This window comes from Bombina bombina, chromosome 1, assembly GCF_027579735.1.
Source record: "Bombina bombina isolate aBomBom1 chromosome 1, aBomBom1.pri, whole genome shotgun sequence".
NCBI lineage: Eukaryota > Metazoa > Chordata > Amphibia > Anura > Bombinatoridae > Bombina > Bombina bombina.
Window position 1 is genome coordinate 1,345,708,064 of NC_069499.1, and position 10,884 is coordinate 1,345,718,947.

The 10,884-nt window shown below is 35.2% G+C and overlaps 1 protein-coding gene across 1 annotated transcript in view; it reads right to left on the reverse strand.

The window, feature by feature from the left end:
* Nucleotides 1-5,733, reverse strand: part of E2F4 (E2F transcription factor 4) — an 81,498-nt gene extending 75,765 nt beyond the window's left edge. The window contains exon 1 of the mRNA XM_053702914.1: nt 5,575-5,733. Coding sequence (XP_053558889.1) covers nt 5,575-5,697 — 123 coding nt within the window. The 5' untranslated portion in view covers nt 5,698-5,733. The remainder of the gene's footprint in view (nt 1-5,574) is intronic.
* Between the last annotated feature and the right edge of the window lie 5,151 nt (nt 5,734-10,884).

The window sequence follows — 10,884 nt, forward strand, 5'->3', positions numbered from 1 at the left end:
AAATTCAATTTTAAATCAGGCAGTTACACTAAAGCACCAGTTTAATTGCAAAGTGATGGTTAACAGGAGAATAAAGCAATTTTTATAATATAGCTCATTAGTTGAAAATTGCATTAGAAATTAGCTGCAGACAAAAAGAAATTGTAAAATGTCTCAAATAATTTTTTTTCTCTTACTCTAACATAGAAATGTAGTAATAAAAAAAGGTGTATTGCACTGACCGTGCTTATACATTAGGATCCACAGTTTAAGGTTTATTATTTACACTACCTTGGGTATAAACGAAGCATTCTTTAACTCGTTCCAGGTTATAAAATAAGTTTTATATGTATACAGAATATTCTAAAGCAAAACTTCAAAATGTGAGGATCAATTTGTACACAATCAAATTTTTCTGTAATGTAACGGATATAACTATATATTTAATATGATCCTTTTCTTTTGTATTCAGATACCATTTGAAACACTACATGTATGTTGCATTATGTATTCAACCTCAAAAAAAGAAAAAAAAAAAAGAAAAAGTATTGCTCATAAGAATGTCTTACATTAAGAAAGAAAAAACAGCTTTGCAGACTGGGAAAGGCTAGGGGGCGGGTCCAGTTAATTAATGCACTGCTGATTTGCAGCACTACAGCATATTTGAATGTTCACTTCAAACAGCACTTTGCTCTGGATGCACTATGTTAAGGAAAACTTAAAGAGCGCTAACAGTTCCTGCATGTGTCCTTTCTGCAGACATGATGCATTTTCTGCAATGACATCTCAGATCACTGCATGTTCTGCCTTGGGGCAGAGAGATAGCAAAAACAGGGTTATTCCAAAAATTTGGATCTCATATTAGACCCTGAATATAATGATGCATCTGCAGGTATGCAAATAAATTGCTCCTTATGCAAGTCAAATTGCATCCAATTCTCTAGAAGCTTTGATCCCATGTGAAAGGTGAGCAGCAAAATTCCTATTACATATCAATGGAATAAATTTAGGCGCAGGAAGGGTATTATCAAGAAATGTATGTGGTAGGAGCAAAGATATTAAAGCATCTTTGTATAGGATATTGGATTTAACTTCTGTAGGAATTTCCCCTATACCTGCATATGGGAAATGACAATTCCCAAAGAACAAGAAACGCTTTCTCCGATTCAGGAATGTAAAAATGGCCAGTGTTAATTGCCAATATGTGACAATACACAGCAAAGCTGCCAACTCTAGAGCCAGAAATTAGGGAGACCTAAACCCCCAGCTGTATAGGAGGCTTAACATTTTTTTGCCGCTATACATTTTTTTTTTTCCATTCCCAAATAAAGCACTTAAATTGTTAAATTTAGGGAGGTCTAAGTCTTTTTTGTGAGTAAAACTGGAAGCATAAGTAATGGATATAACAGTCTAGAGAGAGTGACCATCTTTATAAGGTTAATCCTGCCCGCTAACTAAAGCAGCAGATGAGGCCAATAGTCCAGCTGAGATCGTAATTCTGCACATTGTAGATATGTCTATCGTAGAGTAAATGTGCGTTAGCACATAGTCTAATTCCCAAGTAGGAGAGAGATGTTACCGGTTTAAAAGGATAGTGGATAATATTAGTGCTCAATTTGTGTAGCCAAAGTATTGCAGATTCTGACATGTTTACTTTAAAGCCGCCAAATTCCAAAATAACATTAAAAATGTTCAGGATATGTTACACTGAATTTTCCAAATTGGAAAGTTTTTCTTTTAAAATGTTATGCTTTATTTGAATTGTCTTGAAACTTTAATTTTAACTTCAGTGGCCCCTTAAATGGCAAGTTGCCTCACTGTCTGTCTCTTGGTGCAAAATGTAGTCAATATTGTCTTGCTGCTTAACACAAATACATAACTTATTTGCTGACTTTAAAAAAAAAATAAAAAAAATAGAAAGTAAACACCATGTAATTACAAGAAATGTCTGTTGTATTGCAATACCTACAACATCTTAATACTGAAATTAATCTACAGTCAACAATGCTAGTAACTGGTGTAGCTAGTAAAAACAGTTTTGCTTTTGTGATCAGTTAAAGGCAATTAGGGACAGATATGTAGGAGCGCTATAGCCTTAACATTTAAACACGTAAAATGTTTCATTATTGCAGTATGCATTCCTTATTTATTTTGCTTGAAAATGCATCTGGATATTGTGCTTGTTCCCCTTTCTTCCAGGGAGGCTTGGATTAATGATTTTAGGAAATTTATATGATCTTTTGGTTACTTCCCATCTTCACCCAAGCTTCTTGGCAGTCACTTGCCCTTCAAAGATGGATCGTCGGTTTTGCATCAACAATCCTGGTAGCAAAATCATTCTTTGCAATAGCAGTGGACATACTAGGTAGTTTAAGTGTGAATACTATTGTAGAAACAAATATATATATTTATTTAGCTATTAGATGGAGAATATAAAGAATTATGTCTGTTTAAATACCTTAAATTAAAGGGACATTGAACCCAATTTTATATAAAAATACCATATATAATTTTTTTATTTTTTTTTACATACTGTTAAAGTTTTAATCGTCCACTATTACCTATAGTATAGTGGTCCCCCTCTGGCCCCCCTTGATAGTCAACCCACATTGAAGTCTGTTTCAAGTACCAATAGAAAGCAATGCCATACGACTCGCTGTTCTCAATGGGACAGGCACAACACGCATACTCTCCACTGCTGCTTGTCTAAGAAGCCATGATCCAATCATCTTAATTAAACTTCAACCTCAGCATGTATTGCATTGTGTGAAACCAGCTATTGAGCTGTCAATCGTACCCAATCTACACCCTCTTCAACCCGCTATGCACAGCCTGGAAAATCTGAGGTGGAGGAGGAAAGGTACATGATGGACAGGTTAGAAAAATAATTATATTTATTATACCAAACAGTTTTTTTGAAACCGGATAATGCGAATTACCTTACTATACAAATCTGAATGTATATTTATAAATGTATATGCTTAAAGGGACAGTCAACTCAAATTATTATTGTTTAAAAAGATAGATAATCCCTTTATTTCCCATACCCCAGTTTTGCACAGCCAACATGGTTGTATTAATATACTTTTTAACTACAGTATGTGATTGCCTTATATCTAAGCCTCTTTTGACAGCGCCTTGATCACATGGATATTTATTATTTAGTGACTTACATTTTAGCCAGTAAGTGCTGTGTCATCCACAACCCACAGGAGAGAGCACAATGTTATCTAGTTCAGTGTTTTTCAACCAGTGTGCCCGCGGCACACTAGTGTGCCAGGAGAGATCCTCAGGTGTGCCACGGCAGTCTGACAGCAGTGTGACATTTTTTAAATTTTGCTTGCTTTTTACTCCCAGTGCAGGGCTGTCCCTCTTTCAAATTTTGAAATATTGGGAGGTATGTGACAGGCTCATCAGACAGACAGGCACCATTTACAACCATGACATATTGACATTCATTCACAGACAATCATTATGATTGTTTGTGAATGAATGTCAATATGTCACGTATGGTTTGTAGGAGGCATGGCATCACAGCACAATACATACAGTATTTGTGTGTATATATATATATATATATATATATATATATATATATATATATATATATATATATATATATATATATATATATATATATATATATAATATACTGTATTAGGCTACAATGATTTTTTTTTACATTTTGGAATGGTGGTGTGCCACAGGACTTTTTAATGTAAAAAAAGTGTGCCACGGCAAAAAAAAAAAGGTTGAAAATCACTGATCTATATGACCCACATGGATTAGCAGTCTTTTGCTGTGAAAAGCAAATAAAAAAAGCATGTGATAAGAAGCGGTCTGTAATGGCTTAGAAACAGGTAGAACTTTAGAGGTTTAAATGTTATAAAGTATATTAACATAATGTTGGTTGTGCAAAGCTAAGGAATGGGTAGTAAAGGCATTATCTATCTTTTAAAACAATAACAATTTTGGTGTTGACTGTCACTATTGTTTACCATCACTTTAATGTATTCCCAGTAACTTGTGTTATACCAACTGCAGAGTGTAAAATGTATGAGACATTGCTTTTATTTTTGTAAATAGGTTAGGTTTGCAGAGAGATCTAACATCTTTATCTTATCACTGAAATGCTTCCCTTTCTTATCCATAAGAATACTTAGAAAGAACAACTGAAAATTAACATTTTAGAACGCTCTCTGCCACTCCCCACTGGAAGTGTAATTTCTTCTGCTGGCTGTTTTTACATAGCTTGTCAAAAGCGTATACTTAAAGGGACACCGAACCCAATTTTTTTCTTCCGTGATTCAGATAGTTGCTTAAAATTGAATGCGCTAATTTACTCCTATTAACAATTTTTCTTCGTTCTCTTGCTATCTTTATTTGAAAAAGGCATCTAAGTTTTTTGGTTCAGAACTCTGGATAGCACTTTTTTATTGATGGATGAATTTATCCACCAATCAGCAAGGACAACCCAGGTTGTTCACCAAAAATGGGCCAGCGTCTAAACTTACATTTTTGCATTTCAAATAAAGATACCAAGAGAATGAAGAAAATTTGATAATAAAAGCAAATTAGAAAGTTGCATAAAATGTCATGCGCTATCTGAATCGCATAAGAAAAAAATGTGGGTTCAGTGTCCCTTTAAAGGACCAGTAAATTTGCATAATTGACTAATGAATTCTAAAAAGACAATGCAAAAGGACTTAGTCTGAACTTCATATGAGTAGATTTTTTTCCTGACAAATTTCATAAATTCCAGTTATGTCTATTTCTGTGTGTGTATATATATATGTGTGTATATATATATATATATATATATATATATACACACATACACAAACACACACAATGTGTGACAGCCAATTGCATGATCTATCTGAATCATGAAAGTTTATTTTTGACTTGAGTGTCCCTTTAACTATCAGTGTATTGTATGCAGTAGCACACAAATGAGTGGGTGTACTGTAGACAGAGATACACATGTGGCCATTCACTACCAGTGTATTATGTACATGTAGTCCATGTAAACAGAGGTGTGGGTGTATAGGCATGTCTGTGGGCAATTACTGGCAGTGTGTTTGTGCAGTTAGGCTATTGAGATGAATGTGGGTATATATATATATATATATATATATAAATATATTGTATTTTAAATATATGTTTGTAGCCAACCCAAAGCACATTATATGTAGTACAGTAAGATCAACCTACAAATGTGGGTGACTAGGCATTCCTTTAGTAAACCACTTCCACAGAATGCAGTCAAGCTGTGCATACGTATAACTAATAGGTTCGTATATAGTGGTAAGGATGCACATATATGTCTCTCGCCAATAGCGCAATATATATTAGAGCTAAGGCGTATAGAAGCATGTGTGGGTGTATTGGTATGGCTGCTGCCAATCACTAAAACACTGCTATATGCATACACAGAGCCACCACATGTAAGTGCTGGTGTAGCGATATGACCGAGGTCAGTCGCTAGCACAGTATGTATATGTTGTTAGTGTATTCACAACCATGTGTGTGCATCTGTTCTGTGGCCACCCACAACACACTGGGCATGTGGCCATTAGGCAGGAGTCCACTCACCGCCTTAAGATCAAGCACACCGTCCTCGGCTTCTTGTAACAGTGACACAAACTTGCTCGTGAGCAAACCCAGACTCTTTTCGTGCCGGCTCGGAGTGGCCGGTACCTGGGCGGGATCCGCCATCTTGGGACCGCGAGGCGGGGCGGGGCCTTATCGTCACGTGGGCCAACGGCAGAAACAGCCGTTACAGACGCACTGCACGCCGGGACAGTGGGAGGGCTCACAGAACAAGCCGGTGTGTGATGAATAAGTGGGCGTGGACAAATTTAGGAAATGGGTGGGAGGGAGGTACCTAATCTTTAGTAGAGCGTGAGAATTTAGTATTTAATCCGGATGTAGTTGAGTGTGTGACATATATTTAATGCTTGGGAGCGTGCCACAGATATTTTTTTAATAAACATATATGTAAATATAATTTGGTAAAATCTGAGTTTAGCGTTCTAAATTATTTTTTAAACCTAAACTAATACCCTATAACCCCCCAAATAAAAACACCCCCTAATCTAATACTAAATTACCAATAGCCCTTAAAAGGCATGCCCTAAATTAAACAGCTCTTTTACCTAAACAAATTACCACTTACCCCCTAACAGTAAAACCCTCCACTCACCAAACCCCCCAAAATAAAACCTAACACTAAAAAAAATCTAAACTACCCATTGCCCCTAAAGGGGCATTTGTGTGGGCATTGCCCTTAAAAGGGCATTCAGCTCTTTTAATGCCCTTAAAAGGGCAATCAGTGCTTTTCCAGCCCAAAAAACCCTAATCCAAAAAAAAAAAGCAACCCCAAAAAATAAAAAAAAATCCTTAGATTAAGCCCATCCATTATCTTCTATCTTCATCCGGAACGAGGGTGGAGCGGAGGTGGGGAGCTGTCTTCCCCGATGCATGGTTTCTCAGCGGCAGTCCACAATGGTGGCAGTCTTCGGCAGCAGCGTTCTTCTGCGGCATGGAGGCTCCTCTTCATCCGATGTCCGTCGTACACTGAAGATTGAATGCAAGGTACCGCAATCAATTTGGGGTACCTTGCATTCCTATTGGCGGAAATTTTGAAATCAGCCAATAGGATTAGAGCTACTGAAATCCTATTGGCTGTTCAAATCAGCCAATACAATTTTAGTAGCTCTCATCCTATTGGCTGATTTCAAAATTTTAACCAATAGGAATGCAAGGTACCCCCAAGGTACCCCATTTAATCTTCAGTGTGCGACGGACGATCTCATGAAGAGGAGCCTCCACGCCCCTGAAGACCACCGCCGTTGAGGACCGCGGCTAAGGATCCACGCATTGGGGAAGCCAGCTCCGCGCCGCCTTCGCTCTGGATGAAGATAGAAGATGGACCTGCCTGGAAGAAGACCTCCGCTGGACTTCAGGAACGGTGAGTACCTATTTGGGGTTTAGTGTTAGGATTTTTTTTTTTTTTTTAAGATTAGGGATTTAATGGGCTGGACAAGAGCTGATTGCCCTTTTAAGGGCAGTGAGACCTATGTATTGTACCTGACAGGCTTCACAAGAGCTAAATGCCCTTTTAAGGGCAATGGGTAGTTTAGTTTTTTTTTAGTGGAACACAAAAGTTCAATCCGAGGATTGATAGAATTGTACACCTGGGTAGCACTCATCCCCCTATCATAAATGGCATAAATTGGATAGAGACTGAATATCTAGGGAGGAGGAGTGCTTTGAAATTTTAAAATATAACCTTTATTGGGTAGTTTAAAACAAAAACAGAAACTCAAACACAATCCACATATTTACAATGTTAAAAACACAGGATTTGGTCGGATTAATTTTAATCCAATATTATCTTATCAAATAAAGTAGTTGTATTATCTTTCAAAATGATTTAATTGATCTTAAGTCTGTAGTTTCTATGAGGGTCTGTTTGATCTGATCCTCTGGATATTTGAATTATATATATAGAGCTTGTACTACTGTAATAGTGAGTAAAGTGTTTAGAGTAAACACCAAGTTGCACAGTTTAGGACTGGTCAGGAATTACCTATTACTGTGTCTAGTTTGTATTCTGTCTTGTTACTTATATTGTAATTTTGCTATGCTGTTTTACAGGTCCTTAATAACTATTAGTATAGAGGATTAAATCCTATGTTTGGTATGAAGTGGGCAGTACTGTCAATCTGTAACCACTGTTTGGTGATAACCTAAGTTCTGTCACTGTTTCAACTGCTGTTTAAATATGCTGACTGCTTAATTTACTGTATTACTAAAATGTTTATTGCACTATCTGGCAGTTTGACAAAAAAAAAAATTATATATATATATATCTCTGATGATTTCTTATGGTCTCATCTGATTTTAAGATCTTTTGTACTTTATAGTAAATATTTTTCTTACAGTCTCATGAAATGTTAGATCTTGTATAATATATAATTGTTTCTTTTGCTTAAAAATATATATATTTAGGCTCCTTCATTTGCCAGTAGATAATTCTATAGAGGGATGGTCAAGGCTTAGCTTAATCTCAGTTTATATTTTTTTGGTGTATTTGAAATGGAGTGTTACCCCTTCCTTGTAAAGTACTGGTTGTAGTGGCAGTACACGTTAGCAGACTTCTTAATAAGTTACTTTGTAATTATTTCATTATGTTAGAGAAATATTTTGTGACTGATTCCTCTCAAATGGTTATAACCAAGTACTGCTAGTACCACTCTAGTATTGCACAACTAAGCAAGTTGCTTTACTCATAGATTTTACTAGTAGCTGAATTTATTAATGTGTATTACTGGCGTGTATTACTGGCGTGTAATACACATTAATAAACAAGTTTAACCGCTGCAACCATTACATTTGGATCAAACATACCAAATATCTAATTCAATCCAAAGTGTGGGTAGCGAAGATTCATCAAAGCACTCTGTTTATCCTTTGTTAAAAAACACGCCAGTAATACACATTAATAAATTCAGCTACTAGTAAAATCTATGAGTAAAGCAACTTGCTTAGTTGTGCAATACTAGAGTGGTACTAGCAGTACTTGGTTATAACCATTTGAGAGGAATCAGTCACAAAATATTTCTCTAACATAATGAAATAATTACAAAGTAACTTATTAAGAAGTCTGCTAACGTGTACTGCCACTACAACCAGTACTTTACAAGGAAGGGGTAACACTCCATTTCAAATACACCAAAAAAATATAAACTGAGATTAAGCTAAGCCTTGACCATCCCTCTATAGAATTATCTACTGGCAAATGAAGGAGCCTAAATATATATATTTTTAAGCAAAAGAAACAATTATATATTATACAAGATCTAACATTTCATGAGACTGTAAGAAAAATATTTACTATAAAGTACAAAAGATCTTAAAATCAGATGAGACCATAAGAAATCATCAGAGATATATATATATATATATATTTTTTTTTTTTGTCAAACTGCCAGATAGTGCAATAAACATTTTAGTAATACAGTAAATTAAGCAGTCAGCATATTTAAACAGCAGTTGAAACAGTGACAGAACTTAGGTTATCACCAAACAGTGGTTACAGATTGACAGTACTGCCCACTTCATACCAAACATAGGATTTAATCCTCTATACTAATAGTTATTAAGGACCTGTAAAACAGCATAGCAAAATTACAATATAAGTAACAAGACAGAATACAAACTAGACACAGTAATAGGTAATTCCTGACCAGTCCTAAACTGTGCAACTTGGTGTTTACTCTAAACACTTTACTCACTATTACAGTAGTACAAGCTCTATATATATAATTCAAATATCCAGAGGATCAGATCAAACAGACCCTCATAGAAACTACAGACTTAAGATCAATTAAATCATTTTGAAAGATAATACAACTACTTTATTTGATAAGATAATATTGGATTAAAATTAATCCGACCAAATCCTGTGTTTTTAACATTGTAAATATGTGGATTGTGTTTGAGTTTCTGTTTTTGTTTTAAACTACCCAATAAAGGTTATATTTTAAAATTTCAAAGCACTCCTCCTCCCTAGATATTCAGTCTCTATCCAATTTATGCCATTTATGATAGGGGGATGAGTGCTACCCAGGTGTACAATTCTATCAATCCTCGGATTGAACTTTTGTGTTCCATTATACCAGTACACAGCACCTCAGCCATACCATAATTAACCTGGATTATAGACACAAATAGGTGTATATATTATCTATAAATCCAGAGATTAATAGGCTACCCCAATCCTCTACCTTAGCAGTGCCATTAGTTCTTTTGTTGTTCCTAGTTTTTTTTTAGTGTTAGTTTTTTTTATTTTGGGGGTTTGGTGGGGGTTTTTTACTGTTAAGGGGGATTTAGTAAGAGCTAAATGCCCTTTTAAGGGCAATGGGTAGTTTAGTTTTTTTGTTTTTTTTTAGTGTTATTTTTTTTATTTTGGGGGTTTGGTGGGGGTTTTTTACTGTTAAGGGGGATTTAGTAATTTTTAAAAGTAAAAGAGCTTTTTAACTTAGGGCAATGTCCTACAAAATGCCCTTGTAAGGGCTATTGGTAGTTTAGTTTAGAAGGTGGTTTTATTTTGGGGGGCTTTTTTATTTTCATAGGGATTAGGTTTAATCTTTTTTTTATTTTTGATAATTTTGTTTATTTTTTTCTCTACCACTATACAGAGAGATGTAATCATGCATATATGAAAAATCCACCACTGTAAACAGTTATACATAGAATATTGTACATAATTTTCAAGTATATAATTCAAAAGTACCTTAACATTAATGTAATACAAGAACTGCAATAAACATACTAGAAATAATATATGATTATTGTAAAAAAATCTCTGCTTAGATAAAGCTTGTATTAAAAAATAAATTGAGGGAATTACAATCAGATTCATATCTATGGACAAACAAACCTACTGTGAATCAGTAAACAATCTGTGGTTATATCCCTCCAGATAATTAAGAAAAACCCATAGTAATGTACTTTAAATGTGATTAAACACTAAATTGTATAGGTACTATGTCTTAATGTGGGCCTGTCCTGAATACATAATAAGAAGGCGTTAAGCCCAAAGAACCACTGTGTATCCCCATGAGTACTAAATCCCTAGTTCAATTCTGATTAGACACTGTGCACAACCCAAGTATGACATCACAAAATCATTACAAAAGGGAAAAGATGTACATAATTGAAGATTACTCCCAATAATTCATAATATCATACCTGGAGTTGAGACCCTCTGGATACCTGGTTCTTAATTTAAAAATCCAGAAAATCTCTCTTAGCTAGAAGTTTGTCCACATCTCCACCCCTCTTCTGCACCTTAACTTCTTCAATGGCACACCATTTTAAAGTATTGAGACAACT